A 24,084-nucleotide genomic window follows, 5' to 3' on the forward strand; every position below is an offset into this window, starting at 1 on the left:
ATGACAGGTTTGCAAAAGTTTAAAAGCTTATTCCACTATCCAGGACACTCAGCAGCATTGCAGTGAGGAAGGAGAGAGAGGATAGAGATGGACACTGAGAGCCCCAAAACAAACAGAAGGAGCCTCAGGACAGTAAGGAGTGTCCACATTGCTTGACACTTGAGATTACTCACAGAAGGAAATGGACTGAGGGGCTGAGGGTTCTGGGGATTAAACCACTGCTTTTGTCCTCCAGTTGGTGCCCCACATCATCGTTCCAGAAACCTGAGGGATGACATACATGAGAAGCTGCTTCCATGTCTCAGATAGGACCTGGAGCAAGTCCCTGGCTTTGGTGGAACGTTTGAGAGGAGCTGGACGTGCTTCCTTGGCAAGTTGAGCAACCTACGCGATAAGCGCTTCAACACTTAAAGCTGCAAAGATCTCACGTGCTTTCTCTTTTGTTTATTATTTTGTAAAAAAAATAAGGTATAATGTATGCCTTAAAAAAAGAAATCAGAACAATTGCATCCCAGGGCCTCGGGCTGGGGCCCCGCTGTGAGCCTGTGAAGGTCAGGGGCCTGGCCGCGCTGGGACGCCACAGCACGGGGAAGGAAGGGCCAAAGGCTTTTCCTTAGCCTTCTGCCCCTCGGCGTGTGACGCCCAGGGCCGGGGGAGATTCCGCGCCCGCTTGCCCGCAGTCCCGGCACGGGCCGAATGGGGCGCGGCGGACGTCGGTCCTGCAAGCCCGGCCCCGGCGTCTGGACTCTAGGCTGAGGCACGTGGGCAGCGACGCGGGGCCTCCCCGCGGGGTCCCCGACCCCGGACGCGGCGCAAGGCCCTCAGCGGGCGGGCGGGAGGGCGCGCCTTCCCGGAGCGCGGGGCGCGGACCGAAGTTGGGCGAGTGCACGGAGCGTCAGCGGGCCGGGGGCGGCAGGTGCCGCGGGCGGACTTGCCAGCCAGCGCAGCAGCCCCGCGCCCCCGATTCCTGCCCCGGCCCGCTGCCCGAGTCCTGGGACTTCCGGGGCCCGGCGGCGTTTCGGGAGCTCCTCCAACGGCAGCCTCCCGGGCGGGGAGCGCGCGGCGCGGTGGCCGGGCTGGGGGTGGCCGGGCTCCCGCAGGGGCGGCGGGCGGGGTGGGGTGAGGCGGGCCGGCCCCCTCCTCTCCCGCCAGCCCTCCCTTCCTCTAGTCCTGCAGCCAATTAGACAGCCCCCTCGGGCGGGAGGCGTGGGGCGCTCCATAAAGCGGCGCGGAGCTGTCACCCCGCGAGTAGGCTGCGCACCGCCCAGGCCGGAGCAGGCGCCGAAGACTCGGGCGCTTCGGACCCGGGAGCGTGGAGGAGCCATGGCCACCACCAACGGGGCCGTGGAGAACGGGCAGCCGGACAGGAAGTCTCCCACCGTGCCGCGCCCCGTGCGCAACCTGGAGGTCAAGTTCACCAAGGTGAGACGGGCTCGCGTCCCACCCGACGGCCGCCTGGCTCCGCGCTGGGCTGCCCGGCCACGGTGGCGGGGACCAGGGGTCAGCAGGCCGGGAGCCCCGCTGCTCCGCTCCGAGAGTGCGGGGAGCTGGGGCGGCACGCCCTCAGCTGAACTCGCCCGGCGCTCCTGTGACTCGAGCCTCTCCGCTCAGCCGAGCCCTCCCGAAGCAGCGTTCAGCACTGGGCATGCCGGGCGGGAGTCCACCGCGCACCCCAAAGGGGACTCCAAGATCCGCACCCCCAGACGGGCTCTCGGGTGCGAAAACCGGGCGAGGGAGGCTCTGCAGCGGCCGCGCGGTGCCAGGCTGAAGCCCGGTGCGGCCCCGACGTGCCCCTGCAGGGCCCGCTTTGAAGGCGAGCGGTGGTGCGCCGTGACTTGGGCGCGGTGGTCTTCCCGCAGACCCTGCGGCGTAGTTTCCGGGGCTGAAGGGGGTCGGGCTTCGAGAAGGTCAGAGGGTCCCTGCAAACACCAAGAGCCGACCTGAGAGGTCAGGCTGCCTCGGGAAGTGTCCGGAAACGTCAGCGGGAGAAAGCGGAGAGAAGTTGGGCACCTCCTGTGCTTAGCTCTTACCAGCTTACCAGTAGAACGAGGGCTAGTAGGAAGGTGCTCACTGATGAGACTGTCCCGGAGCCCAGAGACCTTGGTCTTGGCAGATCATGGTCTCAGATCTGGGCCTGGGAAACCGCGGGTGGCAGGGCCCCATCGCGCCGCGGAGTCCCGAGGCTCGCTGTCCTTTTTGCGCTGTGGGCTAGGAGGCTGGAGCACCGACAAAGCGGTGAGAACACCTGCCTAGGGCAGAAAGGAAGATGGCGAGGCCTGGAGCCCGGGCTGAGCAGGACTGGGAGCTCTGTTGCCAGCAGGGAGCGTGTCCCCTCCGGTGGGAAGACACCCCGAGGCTGTTTGGAGGCCGTTGGGCTGGCTCTGGGGGCACTTCAGGGGTGCAGGCCAAGAGCCACGGTTGGCTTCATTTTGCCCAAGTTTGTCTCCTTTTATTTTTGCATCTTATCCATTGCCCCCAACTCCAGCTGACATAGCACTTAGAAAATTCCTCCATCAATTTTACTTTCACAAGTAGCAATTATGCTTCTCAAATAGTTTTAATCAAGCAGAGAAAGTTGTGGGCCACTATGTGTGGCCTTCAGATTTTGATCTCTTGGCGCTTATTGTCGGCTGGACCTCTGATCACATGACATTAAATTAACTGTTTCCAGAGGGCTCTGTAACCAACAGAGACACTTCGATGGAGATTATTTTTAATGTAGTTTCCTAAGTAGTATCAGCTTCAAAGTGCAAATTCCAACTCATATTCTGGGAACAGTGAAAATAGTACCTAAATTTTTTTAGCCCCTAACACTCGTGGTGGTCACCTGTTGTTGGTGGTAGTAGCGTTTTGTTTTATTTTTGTTTTATTGGATTTTAAAAAACAGTATAGAAACCAGAAAATACATATATTATTTTCCTATTCCTTTTTACCTTTTTTTAGTGCTATCAGAGCAATGGAGTCACATATGGAAAGTTACCTCTCTGTCTGCAGTTCTTTCTGCCCCTTCACAAGTGTAAATGCAGCCTTTAAGTAGAGAGGTGGATTTTAGCACATTCACAGAGTGACCGGTGTTTGTTGTCCTGCTGGGTGCCCCCTCTTCTTAGTGGAACAGAACGGGTTGTGACTAAGGCTGAGGGAAGGGCATGAGATGGAGGGGGCTGGAGAGCCAGGGTCCTTAGTGGCTCCTAGGCAATGATGACTGCGGCAGCCTGACAGTAGGCTGCTGTACCCTCCTTTCATCTGGAGGGCAAGGCCTCTGTCTCTCTGTCCTTGCTCCAGGCCCATCTCCACAGAGGCCTCCTCCTAGCAGTTGTGGGGTTGGGGCAGCCTGTGTGGTTGTGACTGAGGGTGGGGAGCCCAGGCAAGCAATGCTTAGGGAGCCCCTGGCTGCAGAGGCAGCCCACAGGGCTGAGGAAAGAAGCGGGAGAAACAGAACTACAGTATCGAGGCCCCCCGAGGCCCCCGAGGCCCCCTGGCTGTGGAGTGTGTGAGCAGTAACAGTCTGTTATTTTTCAAACCTGACTCATGGTGCTTCTTGTTAATGGAGGACAAGCTGGAAATGGTGGGTCTGAGCCCCAGCCTTGGGGGACCATTTCCCAGGGTAAGTCCAGACTCCAGAAGGATGAAATTCCTTTGTTCTCATGTTTTAACACTGGGCTCTGCTCTGTGATTTTGGTGAGGGGGGGTCCCCCCCAAAACCCCCACATAGGTCTCAGAGGGTAGCAGCCCCTTTCACTTCATAGGGCCCCTTCTTTTCCTTCCAGTAGCAGAAATTCTTTTTTAAGATTTTCTGGCTCATTAAAACACTGGTTTTTATGATCTCTTTAATGAAAAATAAAATTCACTCAGATTTCCTTTTCTGAAAATATGCTCCTTTTGAGTATAGCTGAGGTCCAATGGAAGCTTCTGTAAGTGGCGTCAGCAGAACTCACTTGTGTGACCACCACCTTCGCCTCTTCTGGGGCATCCGTATCTTGATAATAGTTGTGGTTTTCCAGCTCAGTCTGGATGGTATACCATTCCATTCCTTCAAAATGTGAGTCCCATCCACTCAATGTAACATAATTTTATTCCTCTTTAAGTTTTGTTTCATACCAATTCACAAGTCAAGGGGAACAGTTTTTTTCTAGACCCATTTTCCTGTTTTGGGGTTCAAAACAATACAGCCAGCATAATTGGTAGGCCACACTTACCCCTTCCTCATTTGTGTTTTTGTTTTCTTTTATTGGAGAGAAAAAGCAACAGTAGAAACCACTTACAAAATTACTTACTAATGTAGTATAAAGAAAAAATTTTTGCTAAATTAGAAACATTGTGATGGGAAAATATGAGTAGAGTTGAGCCGTCTGAATTTTTTTTAAGTTGCTGGTTAGAAAGGACTACGGATCAATGTCATGAACGACCAAGTAATTTTTTTTTTTTTCTTGGAGGAGCATGCTTCGAGATGAAGTATAACAGACATCTGATCATTGCAATCTGTTTTTATCCCCTTATTTATATTCTCTTCTACCACCTTCTCATTTTCCCTCCTCCTTGGAATTGATACCAGGAAGGTCCTAGAATCAGCAGTTTTCACTGACAGTCTCTATTATCTAACCCACGAAATTTCATCTTCCGACAAATGGGCCTCTCTTCCTGGCTGCACTTTCCTCCCCATGCTAACTTAACTCCTCTTCTCTACTTATTAATTTCTCACTGTTACCGAGTGATTGCTTGCTGGATGGCAAAAGTGAACTCTTGGATTTGGTTTCAGCTGGAAGAATAAACCTGTAATTGTAGCCTGGCCTTTTCCGTGCGCTTCCCTGGGGGCCTGGCTTCACGTTGAAGGCGCTGAGCTTCCAGAAGTCAGATGGGCACATCCCACGGTCGAGGGTCACTGTCAGCTCGGGATCCCACACAGGGAGGCAGGGGCCCTCTGCCCACCTGCCCAGCCAGAGCTGGCCTTCTGTGCATTGTCCCCACCGCAGTCAAATTTCCCTGCTTTCCAGGGAGAGTTATCAAAACAGTGCACCAGTGGCTTCCCAGAGCGGGCTTCCTTCCCTGTGAGCTTAGGATTTTTTACAGGACAGCCCAGGACAGAGAACATAGTCAGTTGCACACTGGATGAGTTGGCTCCCCTCTAATCCATCCTCACTGGGGAGTCAAGTATTCCGAATGAATGAAATTCACAGTCATTGAAATTAATCCTTGTAGTGATGCAATTCTCCCTTTAAATGACTCAAAGATATGCATATAGATATAGAGATAGAATAAATGCGTATAGAGATGTGCATATAAACATATGCATATAGATATAGAGATGGAATCTGATGAGCTAATTCTGTACTTAGAAATTATTGATGGCATTTTACTTGATGGAAATGCTTCTAAAGCATATCAGTCATGTTTGCGACTGGGGTCTCTCTGATGCCACGATGGGCTCTGATGACAAAGTTGTCCCAAGCTGGTACAGCAGGAGATTGCCTGTCCTCTCACTAGGTAGCCAGGACCTCCATTCTGTCAGAACATGTTTTATGTATTATCTGTCACCTCTGTTCCTAGTTCTTTCCCAAAAGCCGGCTCTTTTAATGCTTAAGGCAGTTAGAACTTAGGGTAAACTAAGAGTAAATAGTACACACATTTCAGTGCATGGACTTGTGAATTCTTTTTAGTTTGCTCATGATGTCTTTTTCTTTTTAATGTCTCTATTCTCAGCTGTGTTCTAGATAACTGAGTCTCTGAACTAAGTGATTTTTGTGAGTTAATTCTTTGGTTCTGGATATAAGCCGTTATTTGCTACATATGTTAATATAACCAGAACATTTCCTAACACAGATATTTATCTTTGTATTCCAATACTGGCTTTTATTAAGCCCAACATGAAAATAGACATTTTAAAGGGAATGGGGGAGGGGGGCTGATGTGCATTAATGAGGGCTAAAGGGTTATAGTAAGATCCTTGTATAATGCCAGTTCCTTGGTGATCTAGCTGGGGCTTGCAGCAGGAAGGAGGGAGAAGGTAGTGCTCACTGCTGACATACTTTTCAGGGACAGGTGGATTTCTTGGCACCATATATATATGTGTATATATATATATATATATATACATATATATATATATACACACACACACACACACACACACACACATATATATACATATATATATGCATATTTAATCTTCCCCCGAACTTGCTGAGTGTGTAAAATTCAACTTATACCCTTTATGTAACTAACCCTGCTATTTCTCTGTGAATCCATCTTATTGTTTAAAAAAAGAGAGAGAGAGCTTCCCTGGTGGCACAGTGGTTGAGAGTCCGCCTAACGATGCAGGGGACACGGATTTGTGCTCCGGTCCGGGAAGATCCCACATGCCGCGGAGCGGCTGGGCCCCGTGAGCCGTGGCCGCTCAGCCTGCACATCCGGAGCCTGTGCTCCGCAATGGGAGAGGCCACAACAGTGAGAGGCCCGCGTACCGCAAAAAAAAAAAGAGAGAGAACATTTTAGAAAAAAATTCTAAATTAGTTTTATTGTGACAAAATGTAGTTCTCTGAAAATGTATTAAAAGTCAGGAGACTTGGATTCTAATTCTGAGTGTGCTCCCGGTTGGGCATGTGGCTCCATCCCCCTTCCAGGTCCTACCTATAAAAAAGGCAGACAGGTAGGTTGGAGGGACAGAAGGAAAAGACGTTACCTAAGGTCCTCAGTATGTTGGAATTATATGATTTTGATTTAAGCCTAATGCATTACAACTTCCTTTCCTGGTTAGATATTCATCAACAATGAATGGAACGAATCCAAGAGTGGAAAAAAGTTTGCCACATATAACCCTTCAACTCTAGAGAAAATATGTGAAGTGGAAGAAGGAGATAAGGTGGGTGCCCCCCCCTCCAGTAATTCAATTACAGATCACTAGAGGAAAAGGAAACGCTTCAGCTGAGTTATAAGGCAGAACTGGCCCACACTGAGGTTGGACCTAAGCGAGCTGCTTCTCAGACACTTGGCCCAGAATGGGATCAATTAGGGACAATGTGCTGCAGAGTCACTCTCCTTTGATAGATGTTTCTCCATCTACGAGGATGACCTCAGCTATCCTTATCACGTGGCTTAAGGAAAGGTTTTTATCAACTGTTTGATACTGGTGGCATTAAATAATCTTTCCAGAAAGCATTTCCGGCTGTTGTGTTTCACCAAATGCAGCATTCTGGCAGGAGACACTTTAAAAAAAAAAAAAAAAAAAGACTTGAAGGAAGAACGACTTGCTAAGTCATGCAGAAGTAATAATGTCATGCAACTGCCAGATTTCTTTTCTACCAGAAACTTAAATTATCTTGTAAAGCTTTAGTCTATAACCGTATTTGATAGTGCAGGGTATATTTTATAAGCTATATTATATGTATACATTATATATGATATATATTATTATATATAAAGCTAAGGGACTTCTGGAGGTGTCCTTGATACATTTCAAACCATAAAGTATCTTTTGAATATGTATCATTGGGGGAAAGGTTGACAGTACCGCTTTTGTAAGGAGCGAAGGGAAACGTAACCCTCTCCTCAACCACTAGAGTACTCATCTGATGTTCTTAAGTGTGTAGGTAATGTTGAATGTGAACAGGGTGAATGACACATGTGTAAAATAGGCTTGAATTTGATCCTACTAGTGATGGTTTTGTGATAGGTATGCAATGCAGAGTGTTTCCACCTATACATACCCTCCCATGTGCAGCGCCCCATGCTAAGCTCTGTTTACAAAGATACTAGCACTGAGGAGCTCATGTGAAGATGTGAAGGTGTAGGGGTGGAGCATGATGCAGAGCAGGACTCCCAGGTGCATTATACAGGTATCAGGGAGGAGAGTAAGATCCCTGCCCCTGGCTCTGGCTTGTCCCATGGTCCCAGTGACTGTTCCAAGCACCAGAAGACAGAGGCTGCCCTGTTCCTGCATCTGGAGAGGTCCTGGCCTCCACCCCAGAGCCTGGGACAAGGAATTCAAAGACCTAATATCTCCCTTGCCAAAGCTTCTGCTCACCTCCAAGCCCACTTTGGAGACACAGAATCTTGGTGGAGTGTCCCTCTTGACTGGTGCCAGGTGTCCACTGCTGGCTGCACCTCCCTAAGGAAGAGAGGCTCAGAGGGACCTGGGGGGTGAGCCCCTGCCCATCAGCAACCAGAGCCTCAAACCCCATTTTCCTGAACATAAGAATGGGTGTCAGGGAATTCCCTGGCTGTCCAGTGGTTAGGACTAGGCGCTTCCACTGCAGGGAGCCTGGGTCTGATTCCTGGTTGGGGAACTAAGATCCTGCATGCCTCGTGGCATGGCCAAAAAAATAACAATAAATAAAAATTTAAAAAGAATGGGTGTCATTACTCTAAACAGCTCTCATTCTTTCCCAGTAAAGAAGAAGTTTTGATTGTAATTCTTCTATCAGTGCATAGATTATCCAGTCCTTTTTCTATAAAATCATCACAGTTCTGCCCTCAGAGGGTAGCTGAGGTGAGGCTAAAGGGAGAAAAAGTCCCTGATCCTCCCCATCTAGGGACTTTTTCAGTGTGGTCAGTTCTGAGATCCAGAGGAGGACTCGTACCCCCGTTCTTGCTATTGGACTGCAGTCCTCAGCTGGAGTAAAATGCCAAGACAGACATTTCCCGCCTAATTGGTGAGCTGTGGGAGTGTGTTTGTATCCACACTGAGATAGCAAATAGATGATCTTTTCCTACTTTGGTCACCAAGAAAAATAATTAAGGTCAGTGGTTTTTTGACTATTTTAAACGCTTTGCATAATCAGAAGGAAAGTTAATCTTTGGCCATTGTAGAAAACTTGAAAGACTTAAGATATAAAGAAGAAAAAAAACACTTGAAAGCCCCCAGCCATTAAAGTGATTGGAAACCTAGCTTTTGCTCTGAGCCGCCTGCCGCCCCTCCTTCCTCTGCAGCGGGCGGAGACTCTGCAGTTCTCTGACAGCTGAGCCCTCAGCAAAAGGTGACACACTCTCTCTATTGTTTCGGCCGTGCAGCTCGACGTAGACAAGGCCGTGGAGGCTGCACAAGCCGCCTTCCAGAGAGGCTCGCCGTGGCGCCGGCTGGATGCCCTGAGCCGCGGCCGGCTGCTGCACCAACTGGCGGATCTCGTGGAGAGGGACCGCGCCGTCCTGGCCGTGAGTACATGCACACAGGGGAGGCGTGGGGCCAGCCAGCCTCCCCGAGGGCCCACCCCCCTCAGAGTGTAGGAGAAAGGACCTAGGGTGTTGTTTTGTGTGGCGGTGTTTTGGTCCTCTGAGGTGTGGCTTTCCGGCCATAGGCAGGCGTCTATGCTACTGGATGCATACTTTTTGTTTTGAAGTCGGACTTTTGTCCCCTGCAGCTCATCTTCTTGGCCTGGAGGAAGTTCAGCTCCATTAGTGGTTCCCAGACTTGAGATGTTCACAGACAGCTAGGCTGGGCTGGGCTGTATCCTGGACCCACCTGCACAGTTATGAACTTAACTTGTTTTCTTACGTGAACTCCCTTTTAAAGTGAAATTTAACCTCATCCTAAGTGACAGTATCCATGAAATTACAGGTTTAATGTGGTGGTGTATTTTTTCTAATACTTATTAAAATAAATGCTACCACTTGACATAGAAAAAGTGTCCCCATATAGCTTAAAAATCACCCCTATTTCACCCCTGAAATGGGCAGTGGTGAGTGTGTGTGGAGTGATGGTGAGGGCAGGATAACCTAGTTATAGGAAACCTCAGAGTATGGAAGACCTAGGTTCAAACCCCAGCTCTGCCACTTACTAGCTGTGTGACTTTGGACAAGTTGCTTAACCTCCCTGAGCATATGTTTCTTCATGGATAATATCACAAATAATGATATCTGAGTCTTGTGAGAACGATCCATTTAAAATCCTTAGCAGTCCCTGTCATGCAGTAAGCACTAAATAGATGATAGCTATTATTAGTAATGCTATCTCGGGCTTCCCTGATGGCGCAGTGGTTGAGAGTCCGCCTGCCGATGCAGGGGACACGGGTTCGTGCACCAGTCCAGGAAGATCCCACATGCCGCGGAGCGGCTAGGCCCGTGAGCCATGGCCGCTGAGCCTGTGCGTCTGGAGCGTGTGCTCTGCAACGGGAGAGGCCACAACAGTGAGAGGCCCACGTACCGCAAAATATATATATATATATATATATATATAAAATGCTATCTGAAGACCCAGGTTCTAACCTCAGCTACTTGTTCTCCTGGCCAGCAAATTTCTAGCACCTTAGTTCCTCAGCTGCAAAACGGGGATCTTTATTCATCCCACTGCATGAGGTTGACCTGCTCTCATGAGATGGGCTATGAAGACATTTAGGAGTTGTAAGTACAGAATTGAACGAGATCCTCAGACCTTCTTTTGGTCTTGCGGTGGGTGCCTGACCAGAGGAAATCTTGGGGCCCCCTTGTGCCTTGAGGTCCTTTGCAGCCTGCACACGCAGCCCTCATATGGCTCAGACTCCTGTGTAAAACTTGCCCCAGACCTGGAGGCCCAGCTGGTAGGAAAGGAAATCTCCTTTTTGGTCTCTGATTTGGAAAAATGGTTTTTTCCTTTCTTGATCTGATGCTGGGAATGAGTAGTCAAGTGGACACCTGCGTGGAAGTCAGTGCCAGCTAGGACTCTGAAATTGCTCTTGACCCTGAGTGTGTGTCTTGGGGTGGAGGGTGGAGAAACTACATTTCGGGTGCTCCTCTGGGGTGCGTTGCCCTGAGGGTGCATCCGCACAGAGAGAACTGCACCTTCCTTCCGCCCTCCCCAGCTGGCCAGCCTGAACCCGGGTGAGAAGAGCTCCCTCCCAGGGTCAGTGTCTCTCTCCGTAGAGCCTCTGGTTTCTTCCTGCAATGAAAGCCAGTCTCAACTCTCAAGCTGCCAAACTGGCTTCTTCAAAAACATTTCTGTTTTCACCCAGCATGAGCTCATCGGTCTGCAATGTCCGTGAGGACTAATAGCAGGCGGGAGAGGATGTGCCTGGGCACCCTCCCCACCCTGTCCTCAAGTGTCAGTATCATCTTGGGGAGCAGTGGCTTCAAGGCCACCTTTACCTTCAGCCCTCCTGGCTGCCCTGGCAAGACTGGTGTTAAAGCACATAGAGCAAGTCCCCTCTGCCATCTGACCTCGCTGCCCACAAGAAATAAGATCCAGTTCTTCGCCACATTGTGAAAGGGACAAGAGAATGACTGGCAAATACAGTTTTTAAAACCCAGACCACATCACGGGAAAGCACGCCCTTGATGGGGTTTTCCTGCATTCTCCCGCACAAAGTGCCGCTTTCCATCATGTTCTCTTGCCAGCTTGGTGGCTTTGACAGAACTGGGCAATCACTTTGTGTTCAGTGTTTGGAGACCATGTGGCAGATCCAGCAGCCTCAGCTCTCTCTCTCCCTCACTAAAGCACCTGCACCCAGACTCTGGCACTTCGGGCGCTCATCTTGGGAGCCTTGAAATAGGGGCCATCCCTGTTTCCTGTCTTCTCAAGCAGAGCCCCACTTCTGAGCCCTCATTTAAGCCTTGGTGCTGGGGCATCTGAGGCATGTCCCACAGCACTTTTCCTTCATTCTTTAGTATCTGAGGGTTACCATGTGTTAATTTTTCAAAAGGCATATTTTTCTCCTAAAATGTTAAAAGAAATAAACTTAGAAGCAGCTGTGGTTCCCACATGGTCCAGACACAATAATTGTGTAGAAGTCCCAATGAGTAGCTAACACTTGATCTCTCAGATTCAGGCCTGTGTACTCACCTGCGAATCTTTTTTGATTTTTATTTTTTTAAAGAACTTCCTTTCTAAACCTGTTGTGACCCAGTTTTGCTTGGACAGATTCCATAACACCAACCTGGCAAATTCCTGTTGTCATTCCAGTAAGCAAACGTGACTAAGTTAATAATAAAAAACAGTCAATGCTTGTTGAATACTCATCATGTACCAGGCTTATTGTGGGCACTTGACCTGTAGTATTTATTATCCTATTTGGAGAACGCTGAGGCCCAGAGAGTTTAGGTAATCTGTCCTAGTTTATCCAGCCAGAGAGGGTAAGCCAGGGCTGGATGTAGGCAGTGGCTCCAGGCCTCGCACGTCCCCACAAAGCTCTGTCCCAGTCTCCTGCCTTTCTCTCCCATCCCAGAAAAGGGCCAAGAGTAAACTCCCCGTTCCACTGACAGACATGTGGATGCTGTATGGAACAGCTGGGCCCTGGAGAATTTTGGCATTATTTGCAATTGTTGGGTTTCCCCTGGGAAAATGCAAGTTCCAACTTAGAATGTAAATCAATAGGAGCCAAAGGTACAGTGTACTGGCTGTCACACTGTCCTGACTTGGTCCCTGAGCAGCATCTACCAGGGGTGAGACACACCGGAGACCCAGACCAGCCCTGTCATCTCTAGCAACACACAGCCCTGTCTCCTTGCTGTCCCCAGCTGAGGATTGTGGAGCACCTGTCTGGCCCTAGAAGGGAAAATGACAACAATAGTCAGAGCTGTTAATTATCATCATTTGAGCAGTGGACAGTGCTGTTTGTTAGTGCTTTATGAGGTAGGTGCCGTTACTGTTATTGTTGTTGTTTTGCAGATGAGGAAACTGAGGTAGGGAGAGATTCAGGGACTTGCCAAGGCCACTCAGCTAGGAAAGTGGTTGCCTCCTGTTCAGAGAATTCTTGGTTCATTCCTGAAGCAAAGATAGAGTAGCCCCAGCCATTCATGCGGCCATCCTACATCCTTTCCAGATGCAAATGTACAGGGGCAGCAGCCTAAAAAGCAGTCACTGCCCTTACTGAAAGTCAGATGCCCCAAATTCAGTGCCAGCCATGCCGCCTACCCTCTGGATAACACAGATGAGTTCCTGGGCTCTGTTAGCCCCTGTGTCTGCACCTTGAAGTGGGAGCAGAGCCATCCATCTCGGAAATGAGGCATATGCGAGTGCACACGGAGAGGCCTCTCTTCCTTTGTAAATCATTCTCTCAGCCCAGTGACTCTAAAATGAGAATCCTGCCCTGGGCTATGTGTCAGGGTGGCCACTTCCTGCAGCCATGGATGACGGGAGGTTTCAGTGCTGGGCTCAACTGGGACCGCTTGTCTGAGGGACAAAGGGGTTCTCTTCAGCCCGGCTGGAAACAGAAAAGAATCCCTGCCATTGAGTGGGCTGTGCGCTCGCCTGAGGAGTCGCCCCTCACCACCAAAGGCCAGTCTGCTCCCTTCCCACCACGCAGCGCATCCGGCTGGCAGCCCAGTGCGGGAGGAGCTTGGAGTGCGTCTTTGTGCTGGTGGCACGACCCCTCTGGGCTCCGTCACTCTTTCCACAGCTGTGCTGGTCAGCAGGGCCAAGAAGAAGGAACCTGCGTCCCCCTTTCTCTTTTGTTAGAGGAGCCGGCCCCTCCCCAGCCACCCCCCCAAGTCCTTGAACCTTCTGAGAGCTCCCCGGAGCACACAAACCCATGTGTCCAGGTCCCACTGCTGGGGCAACAACACTCCAGACAGATGACAGAAGACCAACGCTGAGGCATATTCCTTCCCAGCGAGGCTCCAAACCAGCCTTGTACCCTCTGTCCTTCGTGGGGACCTGTGCCTGTGCTCTGGCCAACCCTCCAGGCTGAGGTGTTTTGAAAGAAAAGCAGTCCTTGACAGCCTGGGACAGGTCCTATCTTAAATGAGGTATCTTGCTTTCTGATGAGTCCCATGTGAGGTACTGAGAGCAACGTTCTAGGACTCTGCTCTCTCTCCCTGCCCTGTCTTTAACAACCTGACGGTTAAAAGGAAAACTGTGTCTTAAAAATATTTTGTCTTATTATTGCAGACCCTGGAAACGATGGACACAGGGAAGCCATTCCTTCACGCCTTTTTCATCGACCTGGAGGGCTGTATCAAAACCCTTCGATACTTTGCAGGGTGGGCAGACAAAATACAGGGCAGGACCATCCCCACAGGTGAGCCAACTCAGGACTCTCAGCCTCGTCCGGGGTCTCTTAGGGGTTCTGTCTTCTCACTCCTCTAGCTAGCCTCTTCAGAGCACCCCTGGGTCTTTTCCCCAGAGCATCCTTCCCACACCCAAAAAGGAGATGGCACTGTGTCAATCCTTCCTCTAAGGAATTTTACTTTTGAAATTGAGTTAAAAATCACTTCATTATGGAACAGATAGGACTTAGAGCTGACACTTGGTGGGCTTCTGGGTTTCTTTCTTGTCTTTTTACTCCTTAAGATCCTTAACCTAGTTTCATGCGAGCACGTTCTCTGTTAATCTCTTTTCCAGATGACAATGTTGTGTGTTTCACCAGGCACGAGCCCATAGGTGTGTGTGGGGCCATCACTCCTGTAAGTATGGCAACTTCTCTAGATAGATCTGTATAGATCCCACCCCATTCCCCTGTGGCCTTTGGAACCAATTTCTAGTGGGTTTTGATTCGATTGCACTGGTATTAATTGAACATTTGCTCTGTGGCATGGAGCTTGGTGCTTGAGGGTCATCAAGATGGATCAGACTCCATGCCTGCTCTCAAGGGGCTGATTCCAGGAGTGCAACAGGAGACACATGGATTCAAACCAAAGGGGTCAGGGATGGCCAGCTCCCCTCGGGCAGTGGTCTCTCAGCTGGGCCTTGAGGATAAGAAAGAGTTGTTCAACAGGAAAAAGGGGTTTCTGAGCAGTAGGAATGGCCTGAGTGAGGGTGTGGAAGTGTCTGGACTACTTGGAGGGCAGTAAAGATAGCTGGTGAGGTCAGAGCTTAAGTGGGGACAAAGTGAGGAAGAGGAAGAGCAGCCAGCAGGTGGTGCTGGCTCAGCATCCAGTATGCCTTGCTTCCCAGGGCCCAGGACTTTATTCACTGGGCCATGGAGAGTCTGGCAGGTGCTGGGGATGCTATGATGCTGCCATCTATTGGAGGAAACACCAGGCCACTGCACCAGCTGGGGAGGCGGGCGGCAGTGTGAAGAGGGTTGGAGAAGAGCTCTGCAGGGGCCAAGCAGACGTGTCCTTCAGCCACCAGTCTTGAGAGCCGGGAAATGGTCAGGCCAAATGTGCTCTTGCCCGTCAAGTTGGGAGGGACCACCTAAAGATGGGTGTAGAATGAGAAAAGAAGAGGGCCTGGGGCCAATCCCACAGACCACCAGGGAATCCCATGGAGAAGTCTGAGCAGCCAGGGTCAGGGGCCTCCCAGGGACGTAATACATTTCCAGAAAGAGACTGTAGTCAGTGGGGTCATCTCCTATGTAGGAATTCAAAAAGACAGAAACACAGCTGTTAGATGTGCTTCCCAAGAGAGGCATCGGGGCAGTTGGGGCTAATGGAAAGGGAGCTGGGCATGTGGGGATGGCCCTTCCAGAAGCTGCAGTGAGAGAGAAGGGAGCTGCTAGAAGAGGCAGAGGCCAGGAAAAGGTACAGATTTGCTTGTAGGTGAGGAGAACTGATGGCATTTATGTGCTAAGGAGTGGGGATCCAGAAGAAGAGGGGACCCCGATCACTATTGGGGGAACCCTAAGACAACACCTGCTGTCATTAGCCAACCACACAGACCCCTGGGAAATGGGATGTTATATTTGTTGTCTAGTTGTAGGAATTCCAGACAGAGCTGGGGGGAGAAATCCAGCTAGCCATTGGTCAGCCCTGCAGGGGGGACGTCATTGGAGTATAAGGAGCCAAACGGACTGTTTGGGGGGTCAGAGGTGAGGCACGGCTAGAATCAAGCTAACTGCGCTCTTGGAGATGCTCGGTTTCATCTCGTCTCATCAAAGATGTTACTTAGGCAAGCTGTGTAGTGGAGGAAACAAGCCTGGCCATGAATCCTGGCCTTCGTCTGAGGCACAGTTCCTCCGTGCCTCAGTTCCCTCTTCTGTCAACAGGAGCGGTAATATGACTGCCCCACGCAGGGGTGTGGGGATCAAATGAGTTCAGATTTTGGAACCGCACCTGGCACACAGTGGACACTCAGTGGGCGAGAGTGCTTGTCAGGCCTGATGTCACAGCAATTTCGATATCCCTGCCTCCGGGGTGAAAGGATGACAAGAAAGTATTTCCCAAGGTGTATTTCACCAAACACCCATTCGGTGGGGGTTAGTATGTGTTCTGTAAGGAGAGAAAGAGATCCTGTGGCATTTGCGTTTAGGAGAGGCGGGGCTCATTTCTGTGGGACTTTTCGGAGATGTTAACATGCTGATGGCATTGTAAACCTCCAAGAGGAGAAGGTAGTACACCTATAGCAGAATCCTCTTTGCAGCGACCACCTATTAGCATCTCCCAGAATGCAGTTTAGGAGGCGCCAGGCAGGAATGCAGTTCTGATCATCGCATACTCCTACGTTACCTCCTATACCCCAAACCTAAACCATGCAAAGCAAGTGCTCCATGGAGGCATCGCAGGGCCTCCAGGACAGTGTAGTAGTGGATCTGGGCCCCCCAACCACTCTGTGTTCTGCTGCAGTGGAACTTCCCTCTGCTGATGCTGGTGTGGAAGCTGGCACCCGCTCTCTGCTGTGGGAACACCGTGGTTGTGAAGCCAGCGGAGCAGACTCCCCTCACCGCCCTCTATCTCGGCTCTTTGATCAAAGAGGTAAGATATCCAAAGAGAAAATATTCTGTGTCCTCAATTACATTGCCACTCCCAGGAACCAGGCCACCATCACAAGATAAGCCTGCCCCATGGAGCTGTGCTGTGCATGCCAGCGCCAGCCGGCTCCTGGCCGAGTGGGAAGGGAATGCCTCCTGGGTTTCAACTGGCAGCTGCTCATTCCCTCTCCTGCTTGCGGTCACTGAGCTAGAAGAGACTCCATTCCTCCCACTGATCCTAATGAGAATACTTTACTCTTATTATGAGCTCAAACCCATGGTTTATGACCAAATATTTTGTCTAGAGAATTTACAGGAGGGTTACTTGGGAGGCAGGTTCTTTGGGCCCTGCATATGTGGTGTACAAAATGGTCCATTCTTCTTGTGGGTGGGTGTTCTCGCCAGCTCCCCCTGGAGGGGCTACTGCTGAGCCCCGAGCCTCCTCACCAATGCTCTGCTCTCGGGTGACCGTCCTCTCCGTGGCAGCCACCGCGTAGGGAAATGGACAGCCCAAAGGGACACCTCCTTCCAGACACACCTGGCAATGTGTTTCAGTCATTTTGTCCCCAACTCATATGTTGCAAAGAGTTTTAAAAAGAAACAGGAAGAAAAGAGGGATAGGAAGTAAGATCCATTCATTCCACTTCTCAGCTGGGCTAATACGACAGGAAAGCAAGACCTTTATTACTTAGATGTAAGGCTGCAGAGCCAATAATTGACCAATTTCTCACTTTCCTTTGACCCGTGATGTAGGACCTTATGACATCGTAGTAATCAGACTTACAGATTCTAAAGTCACAACTGTTTCAAAAAGTGTTTAGGAAGACTAAAGACTCAAGCACGATGTTGTAAAATCTTGCCTTACTAAAATAATGTGTTTTAATGAAGACACAGCATGCCCCAGTGGTTCAGCATCCCCCACCTGTTCATTTGTGGTGCTCTTGGTTAATAAAGAGGACCCAGCATATGAGGAGCACCAAGCATGAATGTGAAAGAAAAGTCGCTCCCTACCTTCAGGATGTGCTGGCTCTCGGCGTGACCCAGGTTCAACAGCAGGGATTCTGAGGGAGTGAGACCATATTGCCATTTGGAACATTAATGGGGCAGATTTTAAAAATGAAAGCTGAAGCCCAGGAAGGGTATTTTGCAGGTACCTCCGAGTTGGGGACTGTGACCAAGGTGTCCCTTCTCCCCCCAACACACAGACAAACACACACAGACACAGACACACAGAGACAGTCCCATATAGACACAAACATAGACACACACAGAGACAGACCTATGCAGACACACACACACACACACACACACACACACACACACACACACAGAATGGTGCTCTGCTATGAAACGGCCACTGCCGTTTTGCTCAGAAGCCCTTTGGGGTAGGCAGGGCCGCCCAGAAGGAGGGTGTGTGCCTCGCCCTGGCCCCACCCGCACACTGGCTGACTGGGTCTGGTCCTGGGGTGGCGATAGGAACCGGGCCCAAGCTTCCAGGTGAGGGTCCTGCTCTGCTCAGGGACCTCACCCAACCTCCTCTTCTGAACACCATCTCAATTTCCTCCCAGGTGGGATTCCCTCCGGGCGTGGTGAACATCGTGCCAGGATTTGGGCCCACGGTGGGAGCAGCAATTTCTTCTCACCCTCAGATCAACAAGATAGCCTTCACTGGGTCCACAGAGGTAACCCTCCTCGCCGACTATGGGGGACAGTGGCTGTCGCTGAGAATTCTCTGTTTAGAGGCTAAACTATGATGACCCCATTTTAGTACATATTTGTACTAAAAAAATAGTACATTTTTTAAACAATCAGTTAAAAAAAAAAGTTACTGGTCCAGTTTCCAAACTAAATAAATATCTAATTCATTTACTCAGAAGCCTCAGAAGAAAATATTCATAGATAAGATAAAATAAAAATTGAAATATCCATAGGATAAACAGCATAATCAAGGTTAAAAAATAAGCCTAAGGTGATTGGCAATATTGTAGTACTGATCGTACATTTGAAAGTGTAAACTTTTGTTTCAGAAATTCCATTTTGAAGCAACTACTATTCTCATGAGCATTCAAGGACATACTTTCAAGTATATTGTATCCATCTTATATGACGTTTTACAGCCATTACAATAAGGAAAGCTGTCCATGATCTATTGCTGAAGCACAAAAAAAAAGTAAATTGTAGGGCTTCCCTGGTGGCGCAGTGGTTGAGAGTCCGCCTGCCGATGCAGGGGACACGGGTTCGTGCCCTGGTCCGGGAAGATCCCACATGCCGCAGAGTGGCTGGGCCCGTGAGCCATGGCCGCTAAGCCTGCGTGTCCGGAGCCTGTGCTCCACAACGGGAGAGGCCACAACAGTGAGAGGCCCGCGTACCAGAAAAAAAAAAAAAAAGTAAACTGTAGGAAAGTATATACTATATATATGTATATACCATTAGTAAAAGGGTGGGTGTAGAGAAATAGAAATTACCTGGAAGGACTCCCCAAAAAAATTCTTACTGTGGCCTCCTCTGGGGCAGGTCCTGGGGCATTAACAGAGTGAGGGAAGATAAAAACTTTCCCCTTTAATTTACACACATCTATATGTGGGAATTATTTCTAATGAGAAAGCACTTCTTCTGTACTTAAAAAAATAAATGGATAAAATTTCCCAGGCAGTAAGTGCTCCCATCTCCCTCTTAGTTTAGTCCATCCAGAGGCCCAAGACCGAATCCTATGGCTGCTGGACAATAGCTGGAAGACAGGGGACTGAGGGGGACGGAGGGGCAGAGAGGGTCCTGCCCCCCAATGGCTCCTATGTCTTCCCAGTCTTCTCACCCAACAGCAGAAGCATCACTGCCCCTGCCCCTGCCCCTGCCCAGCTCCTCTCTCTAGGCTACCCATGGGTCCAGCCGGGTGGGGCTCTCACCAGGCAGCCAGCCTCCTGCACAAGAATGTGGCTTCTGTGACCCCAGGGATTGCTCAACTGACAGGCATCTCCCTAAGAGGGGTGCTTCCCACCGAGGCCCCCAGCTGTGCCTCAGCCTCACAAGAGATCGCAGGCCCACAGCAGGCTGGTTTGCTTCAGGTACTCTCCCTGGAGACAGTCCTTATCACCTGGATCAGGCCATCCACACCTCCTTCAGGCCATCACCCAGGAGCTGGCCGAGTTTTAAAATGCACTCTCGGGGACTTCCCTGGCAGTCCAGTGGTTAAGACTTCACCTTCCACTGCAGGGAGGGCGGGTTTGATCCCTGGTCAGGGAGCTAAGATCCCACGTGCCTCGCAGCCAAAAAACCAAAACATAAAACAGAAGCAATATTGTAACAAATTCAATAAAGACTTTAAAAATGGTCCACATCAATAAATAAATAAATAAATAAATAAAAATGGCACTCTTACCTTAGTTTTGAGGAAATAGCCTCAGCCCTGAAAGAGCCTAGCTCTGCCTCCTGCTGGCTCTCTGGCACTAGGCCCCTGTGTGCACACTGGTCTCGAAGAGTCTTCCAACTCAGAAGTTGGTGGCACCGGCCCAAGACAAGTCACTGCTGTGTGCTGGGCCAAGCCCACCTCTAGCGGTGCAGGGGATGGTAGGTACATGCAGGAGGTTGGACATCACAGTTTGTTGAGTGGCCCTCCTGTTACTTCGTAGGAAAGCAATTCTCTCCCTACCCGCTGGGGGCCCTCAGTCTTAGGATGTGTTTCCCATCCTAAAGGTTAACTCCCCTGTTTCCCTAATTCTCAGAGGTTCCCTCAGATTATACCAAAGGACCACACAGACCCACCTCCCCTTGGTCCCTTGAGCTGGACCAGCTTGCTGCCGGGAGGGACAGGCACCAGGACAGGTGACAGCCAGCTCCACCACTAGCCAGCTGTGTGGCCGTGGGCAAGTCACTGAGCCTTCGAAGGCTCCCCGTCCACCCCAGTACGTGGAGCAACTCAGATCTGGGATTCCAGCTGTGTCTGATCTGAGAGGAAATGCTGGGAGAGGCCAGGGGAGTGAGGGGGCAGCATCAAGGCCCAGGGTGCCTGGGTAGGGAGGCCGCAGCCCAGGCCATGCCACACTCATGCCTCCAGGCTTGTCCAGAATGTGTGGGCCACATCCAGCTGTGTCCGAGGCTTAATGTGGTCTGGTTTTTATCCTGAAGGTTGGAAAGCTGGTTAAAGAAGCTGCCTCCCATAGCAACCTGAAGAGGGTGACACTGGAGCTTGGTGGGAAAAACCCCTGCATCGTGTGTGCTGATGCCGACCGTGAGTCTCTCCCCTTCCGGGCATTGCTGGGGCTTTATGGGACCCGTAAATCTCTCCCCACTTCCTTGCCCAAATCAGAACCAATTAAGAAAGACAAGCACACACACAGTGGGGATGTTTCTCCACCTCGGGTTATCCCTCCATAAATAATAGGCAGATGGAGATCCAAACGCCAGCTTTACTGCTGGTAGAAAGCTGTGTTGGAGGAGGACATGCTTCCTGTGGTAGCCAGAGAGGCCGCCTGTTTCTGCCCTTCATGAGTTTGCCTTCCCTGTCCTTGCAGAGCTGGGGCCGTGACAAGCGGGCTGGGGTTCTTCTCCAGAGCCCCCTGTGTCGGGGGAGAGGGGGAAGGCCAAGAGGAGGAGGAGAAGGGCATGTGCTCCCCCCACAAGCATTCATCATTCTACCCTCTAAGTCGGTACTTCCTATGATGCTTTCAGGCTCTCGAAGACTTGAGATATTTCTTCCTTCTTTGTCTCAGATCTGACAAAACAGAGGCCAGTGGCAGGTGACCCTTAAAGATATCCTGCTGGCCTAGGTGCTGTCTCTCCCTTCACTACCTCTTCCCTGGGAAAGCCACCCTGCCCAGCAGCTTGGGGGCAGTTTGTGTCTCATGACATAATATTAAAATAGACACTTTTCTTGGTTGTCATGTCCAGAAGAGGGAAGGAAGGGCCACATCAGACATTCATCGACCTGCTGACATGGTCCGCTGCCAGATTTTTGGTGTGACTTCCCAAGTACACTAAAACACCTTTGCCTTAAAGAACAGCCTCCCCCACCTGCCCACTGGTGCCAGGAATTCCTTTCGTGGAGTACAAAGCCTTCCACTCCACACTCAGATAAGTTTGGAATTGCAAATATCCCTGAGAAAAATGATCCTAGCACAATTTCTCACCAAGGTGTGAATAACTGGTTTCAGTTCTACTCCTTGAAGCTGGCTTTCAATGGGAGAGGACTGGGTGAGGAAACAAGCCCCAAGGAAAGAAAGGGAGGCTGGGTGTGAAGGTGGACTGCTCATTTTTGCCTGGTTTGGTGCTCCCTGATGGAAGCATCATCAGTGTTGCTAGTGGTCTCTGGAGCCACACGGAACAGTACTGGGTATTGCCCCACTGTGACCCACATTTGGAGTTCCAAAGAGCCGGACTCCTGTTTTGCATTCTTGTGCCTCCATATCTGGGTGCCCCTTCTGCACCTCAGCTTACCCTCTTTCCCTCCCAATGAGGAAAACTACAGCTGAAACACAGGACTCCTGTCTGAGGGTTGGTTTGATAAGGGTCATGTGAGCAAGTGAGGTCATGGGCAAGTGAGGTGAGGATGTGACAAAGTCTCTGTGCTCGTTAGTGCAGTAAAGACACTAAGTCCTGCAGTCAGGGGACCTATTTAACCCCAAACTCCGTGGATCGAAAAATCCCCTTTCCCATGCTCTCTGTTTGGGAAGTGCTGAGCAAAATTAATTTCTGAAACGTAGCCATCCTGGGGCCTGTTTTCTCATGTGGGCAATTAGAGTTGCAGCTGTCGCCAGTCCGGCCTTAACAACTTAATCGCTTCCTCTTCCCTCGCCGCCCCCTCTCTCCAGTGGACTTGGCAGTGGAGTGCGCCCATCAGGGAGTGTTCTTCAACCAAGGCCAGTGCTGCACGGCCGCCTCCAGGGTATTTGTGGAGGAGCAGGTCTATGATGAGTTTGTCAGGCGGAGCGTGGAGTTCGCCAAGAAACGGCCCATTGGAGACCCCTTCGACATCAGGACGGAACAGGGGCCCCAGGTAACCTACTGACGTATCAGATCTTGAGGTGCACGTCTGGGGGCTGAACCAGGCAGGCCTCTGGCCCTGGCCCTGTACAGCTCTGGTGCTCTGTGACTCCAGGGGACTCCCTTACTCACTTGCCCAGCCACTTGAGGCTTTTGTTCAGACGCTGATCAACAGTTCAATCCCATCAGGTCTTGGTGGTGTTGTGAAATGGGGGTGTACACACAGAGCTCTGCTCTTTGCAGCAGATAATGCTGAGCTCTAGGCCTTGGTGGAAGGGAGGCATTCCCGGTTTATAAGTCCATGTGACTGCACCCTCCAGCCAAAGGACCAACCCTTCTCTGAGCCACCAGGGTCCCCAGGAGAGAGCCTCAGGCAGAGGCTGTCTTGCCTGGCTGGGCTCTCTGCAGAAGCGAGTTGTAACCCTGGCTAAAATGCAGCAGAGCACAGGTGGAGGCAGCAGCTGGAGCCAGAGGCCTCAGCCTGGAGGCCCTCGAGCCCATGTGCATTATAGGACAAAGTGACCATCAGAAACCAAAGAATCCCACTGGAAAGGGCTCGGAGAATGGGGATACATCTCCAGGCAGTAGGAACACATCTCTGGAGACCTGGTTTTTGAAGCTAATGACAGGATGAAAATGATCATAACCACGAGGTTTAATAACCTCTTTAAGAGGGCAGGTCCTGTATCACTTTCTTACTAAGTATGCAGTGCGGCAGATGGATAAATATTTAAAAGAGGGCAGCCTGACCATCCCATGCATTATTAAAATGGAGTTCAACAGCAGCCTACTTTGCTTGTAGCCAAAGTCCTGCTCCAGCCAGGAAATTTCAAATCACATGTCAGGACTCACCCAATTTGTGTCTGTCCCAGGAGCTGGCTACTTACCCACTGCGTTGGCACCACGTGTTTCCACGGGAAGCCATGGATCTGAGGGCAAGTTTGGCTCTGTGATTTTGTGAAAGCCACAAGCTCCTTCCAAACCTCAGTTTCCTCAACTGGAAAATAGTGTAATTGATGAATATTATGAAAATTTCAAGGCACTTAATAAGTTTTTATTTTTTAAGGGGGGGGCATTAAATGGCAGGCTCCCTGATCTAAGTGGCAGCAAATGTCTGTGCATGACTTCAAGCCACATCAATTAGGTCTTGCTTAACCATCTTGGCTGGGGATAGGGGAGGACCATGTGGAAAAGGTGTGTTTCTGGCTATAGTGCCCACCCCTGCCTTGCCCCATCCCACATGCTCTGTGGCTCTGGAGCCACGTGACCCTGGTGGAGAGAAACATCTCCACTTGTGGCCAGCACTCCGCATCCTGTCAGGCCTCAACCCCAAACCCAGCAGCCAGTGACACAAAGTTGTCCATCGGCCTTGGTTGGATTTCAGGTATGAATACAGACATGGCCACAAGTCATTATCAAATCTGCTGTGATTGTAAAGCTAACCCAGAATCCGTGGGAAATATGTGAGTTGATCCCATTCTAAGGAATCCCTTTTACCCCATCATTATTCATAAGTCTCTTTCCAAGGCTTCAGGCTTCACTTTTGAAGCCAGATACAGAAATCTCTTCCAAAACAGCA

General features: G+C 50.5%; 1 protein-coding gene across 1 annotated transcript in view; it reads left to right on the top strand.

Annotated features, from left to right (window-relative positions):
- The first annotated feature begins 1,223 nt into the window (after window positions 1–1,223).
- ALDH1A3 (aldehyde dehydrogenase 1 family member A3) overlaps window positions 1,224–24,084 on the top strand; it is a 34,311-nt gene continuing 11,450 nt past the window's right edge. Inside the window, exons 1-9 of the mRNA XM_029239632.1 lie at window positions 1,224–1,422; window positions 6,752–6,856; window positions 9,004–9,144; window positions 13,790–13,919; window positions 14,243–14,304; window positions 16,405–16,533; window positions 18,098–18,211; window positions 20,652–20,754; window positions 22,334–22,518. Coding sequence (XP_029095465.1) covers window positions 1,324–1,422; window positions 6,752–6,856; window positions 9,004–9,144; window positions 13,790–13,919; window positions 14,243–14,304; window positions 16,405–16,533; window positions 18,098–18,211; window positions 20,652–20,754; window positions 22,334–22,518 — 1,068 coding nt within the window. The 5' untranslated portion in view covers window positions 1,224–1,323. The remainder of the gene's footprint in view (window positions 1,423–6,751; window positions 6,857–9,003; window positions 9,145–13,789; window positions 13,920–14,242; window positions 14,305–16,404; window positions 16,534–18,097; window positions 18,212–20,651; window positions 20,755–22,333; window positions 22,519–24,084) is intronic.

This window comes from Monodon monoceros, unplaced genomic scaffold (assembly GCF_005190385.1).
Source record: "Monodon monoceros isolate NGI ecotype Baffin Bay Population unplaced genomic scaffold, NGI_Narwhal_1 Super_Scaffold_21, whole genome shotgun sequence".
Classification (NCBI taxonomy): Eukaryota; Metazoa; Chordata; class Mammalia; order Artiodactyla; family Monodontidae; genus Monodon; species Monodon monoceros.